This window comes from Vipera berus, assembly GCF_964194415.1.
Source record: "Vipera berus genome assembly, chromosome: 1".
Lineage (NCBI taxonomy): Eukaryota > Metazoa > Chordata > Lepidosauria > Squamata > Viperidae > Vipera > Vipera berus.
In genome coordinates, this window is record NC_138202.1 from 67,589,443 (window position 1) to 67,602,396 (window position 12,954).

The 12,954-nt window shown below is 38.8% G+C and overlaps 1 protein-coding gene across 1 annotated transcript in view; it reads left to right on the forward strand.

The window, feature by feature from the left end:
• The window catches only part of RTF1 (RTF1 homolog, Paf1/RNA polymerase II complex component), a 41,075-nt gene that overhangs the window by 5,584 nt on the left and 22,537 nt on the right, over positions 1-12,954 (forward strand). Inside the window, exons 2-3 of the mRNA XM_081333163.1 lie at positions 7,431-7,541; positions 8,339-8,486. Of these exons, the coding sequence (XP_081189289.1) occupies positions 7,431-7,541; positions 8,339-8,486 (259 nt within the window). The remainder of the gene's footprint in view (positions 1-7,430; positions 7,542-8,338; positions 8,487-12,954) is intronic.

Sequence of the window (12,954 nt, forward strand, 5' to 3'; positions counted from 1 at the left end):
ACTTATGACCATTTTCACACAACTGTTGCAGCAACTCCATGGTCAAAATTTGATCAAAATTTGGTTGCTTAGCAACTGACTCATATTTATGACAGATGCAGTGTCCCAGGGTGATGATATGATCACCTTTTATGACCTGACAGGTAGAGTCAATGGGGAAAGCCAGATTCACTTAACAACCATTACTAACATAACAACTGCAGTGATTCACTTAACAACTGTGGCAAGATAGATCATAAAATAGGCCAAAAAACTCATTTAACAACTGTCTTGGTTAGCCACAGAAATTTTGGTCTCATTTGTGTTCGTAAGATGAGGACTACCTATACATCCAACGCTAAAGTATTTTGCTCCTTTTTGTAATTGTAATAGTAATTTGAATTTAAATATTTTCTCATTTAATTGTAATTTTTAGTTCCTTCTGGTTCCTTTTAGCGTGCAGCCTTCAAAGTCCTGTCCTATTTTTCTTTTAGAATAAAAAAAGAATAGTATTTTCTCATGGGAAAGATTCTTATAATTAATTTCAGAACCTTTCTTTCAAATTCACCTGGGTTCTTAGTCTATTTGTAACTTTCCAAAATCAACTTTCTAATTTTTTTGCTGTTTATGAAAAAACAAAACCATTTTTAAAAATGTCCTTAAATTTGTATTTAAAAATTCTTTGTTTAAGGTTTGACAGTTACTCACTCAGTGAATGTTGAACGCTTGTTGAACTGAAGGTTTTAATAGTTGAGAAGTGGTTAAGTAGTTTCCAAAAATGATTAAGCAATAAGACTCTGGGAACCTTCTGTCCTTGTAGTTACATTATGGCTGTGAGCTTCATTGAATCCCCCTGACTCCCAGCTGCTTGACTCACAAGTCAGCCACAAGAATCTTGAATTCTGCGGTCTACTCATAAGTCACAATCTCACAATCTTGTCTTTTACCCGAAAAAGACTGTGCTGGTTACAGATCACCATCTGACCATCATCTCCACTGCCATTCCATGCCCACTCCTTCAGGGATAGCTATTTTGTTATAAATCCTCACCTGAAGTCGTATGTTTGGAATATTTTGGGGGTACTTTGCATTAATGTGTAGGTGAGAAAGCATAGCTGAATAATGCTTTTATCAGAAAAGACAGTTAATGGCGGTGGAAAGAGACCCTCTGAGCCAAGTTTGAGTTTTCCCCAATAAATATTTGCACAAGCCATATTCTAAATAGAATCTTTGTCACATGACAGAACATGGGTTTCTTGTTAAAAAAAAAACAAATTTCAGGACAAGTTGTATAGACTGTAATTCTCTTAGAATGGAAATTAAAACTTTGATCATTCTGTGCAATTACTTTATACAGGTAGTCCTCAACTTACAACTACAATTGAACCAAAAATTTCTGTTGTTAAGTGAGATATTTGTTAAGTAAGTATTGTCCTTTTTTATGACCTGCCTTGCTTCAGTTGTTAAACGAATCACTGCAGCTAAGTGAATCTGGCTTCCCCACTGACCTTGCTTGTCAGAAGAGCTTATAAGGTAATCACATGATTTTTGGGACAACGATAACAGTCATAAATATGACCCAGTTGTCAAGCATCTGAATCACGTGACCATGGGGATGCTGCACAAGTTGAAACTGTGGGAAACGGTCATAAGTCACTTTTTTCAGGGCCGTTAAACTTTGAGCAGTCACTAAATGAACTGTTGTAAGTTGAGGACTATAAATAAATTGAGAAAAATACACCAGAAGGAATGTACTAAAGGTTCAGTGCAGAAATTCCTCACCCCTACCAACTCGAGACAAAGGCAGCCACGTCCCTTAAAGTCATGTCTTATATAATAAAAGACTACTACTTTCTAAGCTTCATCTAGTCCGAGTCTATTTGTAGAGTCAAAGTTGAAAAATGTCTTCAACCTTGGAAGAAACAGTTAAAGAAAGGGAAAAAAACGTTTAATACTCTTTTCTCCTCCCTTCATGGATTACTGCCTTGTCGTGGCGAAGGGGCTTGTGTAATTCAATGAAGCTATGAGCTATGCCGTGCAGGGCCACCCAAGACGGACAGGTCATAGCAGAGAGTTCTGACAAAACGTGATCCACTGGAGAAGGAAATGGCAACCCACTCCAGTATCTTTGCCATGAAAACCCTATGGACAGTACCAAAAGGCAAAACGATATGACACTGGAAGATGAGCCCCTCAGGTCGGAAGGCGTCCAATATGCTACTGGGGAAGAGCAGAGGGCTAGTACTAGTAGCGCCAGAAAGAATGAAGCGACTGGGCCAAAGCCGAAAGGACGCTCAGCTGTGGATATGTCTGGTGGTGAAAGGAAAGTCCGATGCTGTAAAGATTTTTTCTCCATAGGAACCTGGAATGTAAGATCCATGAATCAAGGCAAGCTGGACGTGGTCAAACAAGAGATGACAAGACTGAACATTGACATCTTAGGTATCAGCGAACTAAAATGGACAGGAATGGGTGAATTTAATTCAGATGACCATCAGGTATACTACTGCGGGCAAGAATCCCTCAGAAGAAATGGAGTAGCCTTCATAGTCAATAAAAGAGTAAGAAAAGCAATACTGGGATACAATCCTCAAAATGACAGAATGATCTCAGTTCGAATCCAAGGCAAACCATTCAATATCACAGTAGTCCAAGTCTATGCCCCAACCACCGGTGCTGAAGAGGATGAAATTGACCGGTTCTATGAAGCCCTACAGCACCTTATAGAACTAACACCAAAAAATGATGTCCTTATCATCATGGGGGATTGGAATGCTAAAGTAGGAAGCCAAAAGATAACCGGAATAACAGGCAAGTTTGGCCTTGGAGTACAAAATGAAGCAGGGCACAGGCTGATAGAATTTTGTCAAGAGAATACGATGGTCATAGCAAACACTCTTTTCCAACAACCCAAGAGACGGCTCTACACATGGACATCACCAGACGGTCAACACAGAAATCAGATTGACTATATGCTCTGCAGCCAAAGATGGAGAAGCTCTATACAGTCAGTAAAAACAAGACCAGGAGCTGACTGTGGCTCAGACCATGAGCTTCTTGTTGCAAAGTTTAGGCTTAAACTGAAGAAAGTAGGGAAAAGCACCAGGCCAGTCAGGTATGAATTAAATCATATCCCCGTTGAATATACAGTAGAGGTGACAAATAGATTTAAGGAATTAGATCTGATAGACAGGGTGCCTGAAGAACTATGGACAGAGGTTCGCAACATTGTACAAGAGGTAGCAACCAAAACCATCCCAAAGAAAAAGAAATGCAAGAAAGCAAAATGGCTGTCTGAGGAAGCTTTGCAAATAGCTGAGGAAAGGAGGGAAGCAAAAGGCAAGGGAGAAAAAGAAAGATACGCCCAATTGAACGCAGAATTCCAGAGAATAGCTAGAAGAGATAAGAATGCCTTCTTAAATGAACAGTGCAAAGAAATAGAAGAAAACAATAGAATAGGGAGGACCAGAGATCTTTTCAAGAAAATTGGAGAGATGAAGGGAACGTTCAATGCAAAAATGGGCATGATAAAGGACCAAAATGGCAGGGACCTAACAGAGGCAGAAGAGATTAAGAAGAGATGGCAAAATTACACAGAAGAACTATACAAGAATGAGCTTAACATCCCTGATAATCACAATGAGGTGGTCACTGACCTCGAGCCAGACATCCTAGAATGTGAAGTGAAGTGGGCCTTAGAAAAGCTGAGCAACAACAAAGCTAGTGGAGGTGACAGTATTCCAGCTGAGCTATTCAAAATCTTAAAAGACGATGCAGTAAAAGTGCTACACTCAATTTGCCAGCAAATTTGGAAAACTCAACAGTGGCCACAGGATTGGAAAAGATCAGTTTACATTCCAATTCCAAAGAAAGGCAGTGCCAAAGAATGTTCAAACTATCGCACCATTGCACTCATTTCTCATGCTAGTTAAGTTATGCTTAAAATCCTACAAGCTAGACTCCAGCAGTATGTGGATCGAGAACTACCAGAAGTACAGACAGGATTTCGAAGAGGCAGAGGAACTAGAGATCAAATAGCCAACATACGCTGGATCATGGAGAAAGCTAGAGAGTTCCAGAAAAACATCTACTTCTGCTTCATTGACTATGCTAAAGCCTTTGATTGTGTGGATCATAACAAACTGTGGCAAGTTCTTAAAGAGATGGGAGTACCAGAACATCTTATTTGTCTCTTGAGAAACCTATATGCGGGCCAAGAAGCAACAGTGAGAACTGGACACGGAACCACTGATTGGTTCAAAATTGGGAAAGGAGTCCGGCAAGGCTGTATACTGTCGCCTTGCCTATTTAACTTATATGCAGAGCACATCATGAGAAAGGCAGGGCTAGATGAATCAAAAGTTGGAATTAAGATTGCTGGAAGAAATATCAACAACCTAAGATATGCAGATGATACCACTCTAATGGCAGAAAGTGAAGAGGAACTGAAGAGTCTCTTGTTGCGAGTGAAGAAGGAGAGTGCAAAACTTGGGTTGAAACTAAACATTAAGAAAACCAAGATCATGGCATCCGGCCCTCTCAATTCCTGGCAAATAGATGGGGAAGAAATGGAGGTAGTGACAGATTTTATTTTCCTGGGCTCCAAGATCACTGCAGATGGGGACTGTAGTCAAGAAATTAAAAGACGCTTGCTCCTCGGGAGGAAAGCCATGGCAAATCTAGACAGCACACTAAAAAGCAGAGACATCACCCTGTCAACAAAAGTGCGTATAGTCAAGGCTATGGTCTTCCCAGTTGCAATGTATGGCAGTGAAAGTTGGACCATAAGAAAGGCTGAGCGCAAAAGAATTGAGGCCTTTGAACTCTGGTGCTGGAGAAAACTCCTGCGAGTCCCTTGGACTGCAAGGCGATCAAACCAGTCAGTCCTAGAGGAGATCAACCCTGACTGCTCTTTAGAAGGCCAGATCCTGAAGCTAAAACTCAAATACTTTGGCCACCTAATGAGAAGGAAGGACTCACTGGAGAAGAGCCTAATGCTGGGAAAGATTGAGGGCAATAGAAGAAGGGGACGACAGAGAATGAGGTGGCTGGATGGAGTCACTGAAGCAGTAGGCGTGAGCTTAAATGGACTCCAGAAGATGGCAGAGGACAGGAAAGCCTGGAGGAACATTGTCCATAGGGTCGCAATGGGTCGGACACGACTTCGCAACAACAACAACAACACTCTTTTCTCCTACTGTCAGGGGAACTCCATTAAATAATTTGTATTTATCAATTATGTGTGGACACCACTCTGGAGAAAATGCTAATCATCTTAGCATTCCATACTAAAGATCCCAGCTGCTAAGATAAATGCAAAATATAGTTCCACCTTAAAAATACCACAACAGGACAGGGTTTCTGTACGGAATGAAAGCAGAAACCCAGAGAATAAGCAATTTTACTCTTCAGTTTATATTCTATCTGCACTGAAATACTTCGTGTATAAATTTTTCCATGGGCTCCCATGGAGTATTTTTGCTCAGTTTTGTGACAGATGTTTAAATATCATACATTATTTCTGCAAACCAGAAACTATATACAGGCCATTTCACCTTGAACAATTTTATTTCCTTTCAACACTGTTACTGCACCTGTGGTTTGTTGTTTAACAGAATTTTAAAGTTGAGGGATTCGTCTTTTAGTAACAAAAGTTTTAATAAGAATTGTACCACAATCTTATTCAAAGAATCCAGGTTGTAAATCATCTCAGATTAATGTAGTTCAGTTTATTGTGAAATGCTTATAAATTCATACATTCTAAAATAATTTAAATTATGAGCAAGATGTTTTCAAATGAAAAGCAACCCCAAAGCCCCAAATATATTTTCCAGTACCATGCTTTACAATTGGTATCGGGTTCTTCTAGTGAAATGTTATCTTTGATTTTTGCCAAACATGCTTTCTGATACTATGGCCAAATCGCTCTGTCTTTGCCTTGTCTGTCCAGAGCACATTGTTCCAGAAATCTTAGTCTTTGCCTAAGTGTTCATGAGCAAACTTTACTCATGTGCTGATGTTTGTTCTGGATAGCATAGGTTTTCTCCTGGCAGAACTTCTCGAGCAGATTGAATCAGTGCAGCTTTTTTTTAATGGTAGACTCATACACTTTGATACTGTGGTGAGGAGTAGGGGCTATCAGACTTCTTTCAGCTATTTGCACTCTGATCTCAGGCTGAACTTGCTAGGATGTCCTGGTAGTACTTCACGGTTCAACCACAAAGAACAAATCAAACTAAATTGCTTCCTCCCATATGAAGTTGCAATCATTTGCATCTGATCTGGGGCACCTGATTCTAAGTTTAGTTATTTGAGGTAGTGATAAACATAGGGATTGACTTATTTTTTTCCAAATATGAAACTTGCATTTCGGTTTATTTAAATTACACAATGGACCACAAAATATAAGCGAAGAAACAACATTTGTTATATCATTCCCTTTATCTGTATTGCTGAAATGAAGATCAAATATCTGTATGTTAAAGTATGTTAAAAAGTCAAAAATTTCAGTGAGGTATAATTTTTTTTCATATGACTATAACTTTCTGCATATGCCTCCTTCTCCGAAGTATTTTAAAGAATTGCATGGGTAAAAAAAGGGAAATCCTATTCCTTGTGTAATCTTGGAGTTTGCTCTTTATTTTGACAAAGTATGTGAATTATTTTTTAGTGATTATGATACCAATACCAAACACTCAGTTAAATAATATAAGAACTATGGTGGCACACTAGTTAGAATGCAGTATTGCAGGCTAACTCTGCCCAAAGCCAGAAGTTCGCTGCTGACCAGCTCAAGGTTGATTCAGTCTTCCATCCTTTTGCGGTTGGTAAAATGAGGACCCAGATTGTTGGGGGCAACATGCCACTTAGAGTGTACTGTAAAGTACTATGGAGTGGTATATAAGTCTTAAGTGCTATTACTATAATGCATTTTTGAATATCTGAAAATGCTTTGCTAATAACAGTTTTAAGTTCAGATTTTTAAAAGAAAAATCAATGGTTCTTACGGCCAAGTTGTGGAATTACATATGACATAATGTTAGTACTTCTTCAGATCTGCCTTTCCTTGTTCCAACATTGTGTGAAATTGGTGAGCAATCCCACTTAATAAGAATCAAAACAGTAAAAATAGAGTACTTCAAATAATAAGAATCCCCCTATTAACTACGAAAAGTCAGGCTCCCAAGAACTTTATTCAGAAAGAAGTTCAAAGGAGCGAGAGTCTTAATAGAAAGGACACTTCCTATGTACATTTTTCATTTTGGTTTGTATGGCAGACCTTATCACGACATATTATTTTAAAGAATTTTAAGCATTTCTTTAAGCATCCTATTTAACATTCTGTTAGGATTCAGATGGGAGATTTGAGTGGAATATTTGAGTGGAAATTACTTCTCTTCAACTTTGGAGAGAGTTCATGCTTAAGGAACTCTGTATTTGTGTTCTGCCAGGAGCTCCTGTCATTGGCCAAGCGGAAACGTGGTGATTCTGAAGAAAAGGAAGCACCTGTTAGCAAGCCTACAGCATCTTCAGACTCTGAGACTTCAGATAGTGATATTGAGGTTAGTCTGTGTTTAACTGTAAATTGAATAAAACAAAGTCATGTGAATTAGTTCAGTTCTGGTGCTGAGATTATCCACATTAAATATGAAACACGTTTGTGAAGGCTAGAGACACTTGACACTGCATGGCTTTGTGATAGTGTATATCATGAGCTGGGAAGTAGCTAATATTCCCTTGATTCCTGTGGAAAAATTATCTCAAAATGGTTGCTCTTAAAACAAACCTTAAAGGAAAACTCCAATGATTGATTCTCTAACTTATTCGGAAGTTCAATCCTATCATCTCCAATGTAAAGATAATTTTCATCTGAATTTAATTTATTGACGGGAAATGGTTAAGGAAAGCGTGCAGTGTTTTTGGCAATAAAGTTGGCTTGTTTTCACTATGTAGTTACCTGGAGCTAAAGTTTTGAATGACATACTAAATTGAGTTCAAGTAGAGTTTTCCAATTACAGGGAGGCAATTGCTTTTGCTCTTGTAGTAATAAACAATAGTAAACAGTGGTTTAGTGTTGTATCTAAATGAAGCTGTTTCCCAAGTTTATAAAATACTTGTTCAGTTCTTCATTCCCTTTTCTAAAAAAATAAAACTCTTAATTTTGCTATTTTGTTTGCATATAGTTATAATACAATGTTATTTTTGTTTTATAGCTGTGATTTTCTTAACTCATCAAATTAAATTTTGTTCAGTTGTGTGAGTAAGCATGTACGTTAAAATCTGAACGTCTGTACATTTGGCTTCATGAAATCTACTTCAGCCTTGTCTCATAACTCTTATCTTTCCTTTTATGCTACAGTGGACAGTAGGGGGTTCTAAAAACAAAAAGAAAGGGAAAGCTGCAAAAGTAGAGAAGAAGGGAGCCATGAAGAAACAGATGAACAAAGCAGCTTCATCAGGCAGCTCTGACAAAGATACGTCTGCAGAGAGTTCAGCACCAGAAGAAGGTAACAAAAAAGGATGCATGTATTTAGTCAGTGCTTTTTTTCTTAAAAAAAAAAAAGGTGCCGGAACTCTCATCTTGTTAATCTTTTATTTATATAATTTATTTGATTGATTGATTGATTGATTGATTGATTGATTGATTGGCTGGCTGGCTTATACTCTTTGGTTGCGCTGTGCCCTGTTTGCAACTCCGCTACTTACTGAGAGAAAGTTGGTGAAATCGCTTCCCGGGAGCACAAAAGGAGGAAAGATTGCCGAGAAGTGCGCTTACCTGTATACTGGCATCGTGAAGATTCTGGATTTCCCTCTCAGCCTTCCTATCCTAGGAAGATCCAGCAGAGACTGACCAAAAAGTTCATCTCGGGTCTGAATTCCCATGCAGTGAAAAGGAGAGGGCTTGCAACTTCTGCTTGTAGTTATCCATGTTTCTGCACACTGAGATAATCGGCCACTTGTACAAATACAGAGCCTATCATGCTTATGGATTACTGATTCACATTTCCCATGGATTGTCTTCTGTCCATGGGAGGGAAGCTTGGTAGATTCTAAATTTCATAATTTTAGTTATTCCTTTGGCAGGGGGTATATATGAGAACAAGCTGCAAAGTTCTTTAAAAACATGTTTCTCACACATTTATATTTTTGAATCATAAATATTAAATCTTTGTTCTTTTCAATGATCCATACTAATGCTTTAGAAATATAATTTCCAGTTTTAGCTACAGTAAGCAAGGAAATTACACTAAAGCTAAATTTAACATTACTTGTTAAAGATATTTACTGTATTTCAGAATTAGTATTCTTTCAGTCACAATCTTATTCCTATTCAATTTAGCTGATTTTAAAATGCAATGTAAACTCATAAGCACATAAAAAGAAAACAGAAGAAACAGCTGCAAATTAACTCAGTCCTATGCTTAGCAACATTTCCATTTAATCAAAGTCCTTGCTCTTTTCAAATCTGTTTCAGGGTTTACTTTCTGTATATACACAAACAATGGGAAATGAGTTTCTGGGCTGGTTCAAATTTTTTATACATTCCAAAAATTATGTCATGAGTGATATATTTATAGGTATATAATTGACAGTACAATTGGCAGTGCAGACATGCCAAATGCTTCTAAAGTGAGAACCAAAATACATATATACACAATTTTTTCTCCCCTACATTTTCAGGTAATGTATCTGTTACATATAAATATAAAAGCATGATAGGCTCTGTATTTGTACAAGTGGCCGATTATCTCAGTGTGCAGAAACATGGATAACTACAACCAGAAGTTGCAAGCCCTCTTTTTCACTGCATGGGAATTCAGACCCGAGATGAACTTTTTGGTCAGTCTCTGCTGGATCTTCCTAGGATAGGAAGGCTGAGAGGGAAATCCAGAATCTTCACGATGCCAGTATACAGGTAAGCGCACTTCTCGGCAATCTTTCCTCCTTTTGTGCCCCCGGGAAGCGATTTCACCAACTTTCTCTCAGTAAGTAGCGGAGTTGCAAACAGGGCACAGCGCAACCAAAGAGTATAAGCCAATGAAGAAAAAGGTATTCAGATATTTCCCTCTCTTCTCCTTTTCTGCTTCGAGTATGCCTGCTTTCGGGGGGGAAAGCGGAGGCATCTATTTCTCGCTTCTCCTGACGCGAGAGCGGGGCTGCCTTTCCAAGTCGTGACCCCTCACGGGAGAAGGCACAGAAAAGGCAAATGATTCCAGGAAAGAACCGGCGTGCTTGGGATTGCTATAGCAACAGCCTCCTTGTTGGAATTCACGGCAGCCGCCGCCATTACGGGCCCCGAGAGGGTGCTGAGGCCACGCTCTGACAGCACAGCGGTTTGACATTGCTGCGGGTAGGATGCTAAGGTCGAAATTGACATTTAGCCACGCGAGGTTAGGGATTCCTCTTTTTCCCCCCAGCACTCGGGAATCAGCAATCACACGTTTCTACAAAGGTGAGGGAACAGAACACAGTGGAAGTGTGTATCGTGTTGAGGGCCAGGCACTCCAGGGTGGCCATGTAGGTGCGCAGGATGAGGCGGCAGCGGAGGCGCAGGTCTAGCACCGGGGAGGCCACCAGCCTGGCTGATACGGGTGAGCACAAGGAAGGAGTCCACATGGACTCCGCAGAACCCACCTCCCACTCCTTGTCCTCACCTACTTGAGATGGTGTAGTTGGGCAGCAGGGAGGGGTGCAAAGTTCCTGCCAACTCTCCTTCGCTGTGCAAAGTTTGCTGGCCTGGTTTTTTGGCGCGCTCAGCAGCATTTCCAATAGGGGGAGTAGCACAACTTGTGCAAAAGCTTTTTTTTTTTTTGGGGTGCAAAAAAAGATGCCGGAACGCCTTTCTGAGCATTCTATGAAAAAAAAAGCCCTGGTATTAGTGATGGGAAGAATTCATATATGGGTTGAATTTACATAGCATATTTACTCAGCCCAATTTTCTTGGTTTGTACACTCCACTGATGCATAACTGTACAGGTTGGATTCAAATAAGTTTGGTTAAACTGTGGTAAGTTCGTTTGGGATTCAGGGCATCATATGAACATAGCCACATTCTTTAGAGATTAGACCATAGATTTTTTTTCTCTAGTTCAGTAGTCTTCAAACTTCAGTTGCCCAAGGAATCCTTCTCAATATGAAAAATCGGTGAAAAACCCATAAAAAATATTTCATGTAATACATTTTATTAACCTTTGGGTTCCAGAGAAGATAGTTTGCATACTATAGCTCTAAATAATTTATTAATTTTTGATATACCAAAAGTTAATAGAAGTCCATTTCAGACTCTTCATATTTGGATATAAAGGAAACAGAGGAAAAATGTTTTTGTCTTTATTCAAAAGATAGCTTTATTTTCAAAGTCAATTCTGAGTATTTCCTATTCATATGGGTAGCTCTTGCTTAATAACCACAATTGGGACTGATAGCTCTATTTCTAAGCAATGTGGTCATTAAATGAAATGTGATGTAATAGGGTTATAACCTCATTTCTGCCAACGCTGTTGAATGAATCACCCACAGTCATTAAATGAAACCTCATATGACCACAACTTGCAATTTTATTGCCAGTTTCTCCACTGACTGTTTGTTGGCTGTGAAGTTTGCAAATGGCTATGACATGATCATGGGGTGCAACAGTTGTAAATGCCTGCCAACTGTGAAAGGTCCAAATGACAATCACATGACCACGGACTTGCTGTAGTGGTCATAAATGTGCTTCTAGAGGCTATCTTGCAAGCCAATGTACTGGTGACTACTCAAAAGCACCGAGGCATATTCAGAACTTTGGGATTCTGATATTTACTCAGTAATAACAAATATTAACGATGAACAAATGCTACCAATAAGTCTATAGAAAATGCACTCCCTGCAATAATAATAATAATAATAATAATAATAATAATAATAATAATAATAATAATAATAAGAATAAGAAGAAGAAGAAGAAGAAGAAGAAGAAGAAGAAGAAAGAAGAAGTTGGAAGGGACCTTGGGAGGTCATCTAGTCCAACCACCTGCTCAGGCAGGAAACTTTATACCATTTCAGACAAATGGCTGGCCAGTCTCTTCTTAAAAACTTCCAGTGTTGGAGCATTCACCACTTCTCGACATCTTTTTTACATCGTGGTGACCAAAACTGGATGCAGTATTCCAGGTGTGGCCTTACCAAGGCATTGTAAAGTGGTATTAGTACTTCACGCGATCTTGATTCTATCCCTCTGTTAACGCAGCCTAGCACTGTGTTGGCTTTTTTGGCAGCTGCAGCACACTGCTGGCTCATATTGAAGTGATTGTCCACTAGGACTCCGAGATCCCTCTCACAGTTACTACTATTGAGCAAGGTACCACCTATACTATACCTGTGCATTTGATTTTTCCTGCCTAAATGTAGAACCTTACTTTTTTCACTATTGAATTTCATTTTGTTAGATAGTGCCCAGTGTTCGAGTCTATTGCTGGAGTCTTTCTTGTCAAGCAGTACAGGTTTCAGGATTGATACCAAAACTGTATAATAATAAGTATGTATGGAATGCCAGTGCCTAGCATTCTAAAAGCTTGTTAGTAACTGTATACTTAAATATAAAACACATTCCAATAAAACACCTGAAAAATATTTCTGGGGGGAGAAGCCAAATATAGAGAATTTGTGTTCAGTGTAGGAAAAATATAGCTGTAAAGAAGAGGATACAGTTTGGATGAGGAAAATTATAAAGAAAAAGATTTCTCAGCTATTTTTATTTTTTAATTTTGTAGCTTTGGTTTACTTTTCAGAGTACTCTTGAAATGTGGTATTGCTGGTAACCTAATTTGCATTTGGGAATTCTGAATTCTTGTGTTTCTTGAACCTTTGGCGAATTCCTATAGATTTTACTTTAAAGTAATTTCCGTTTAGTCCTACAAGTCAACTTTATATGGAATCGGTCTAGTTAATCAAGTAATCACAGTTCAGCAAGGGCTAATAAGAATATATCTTTAA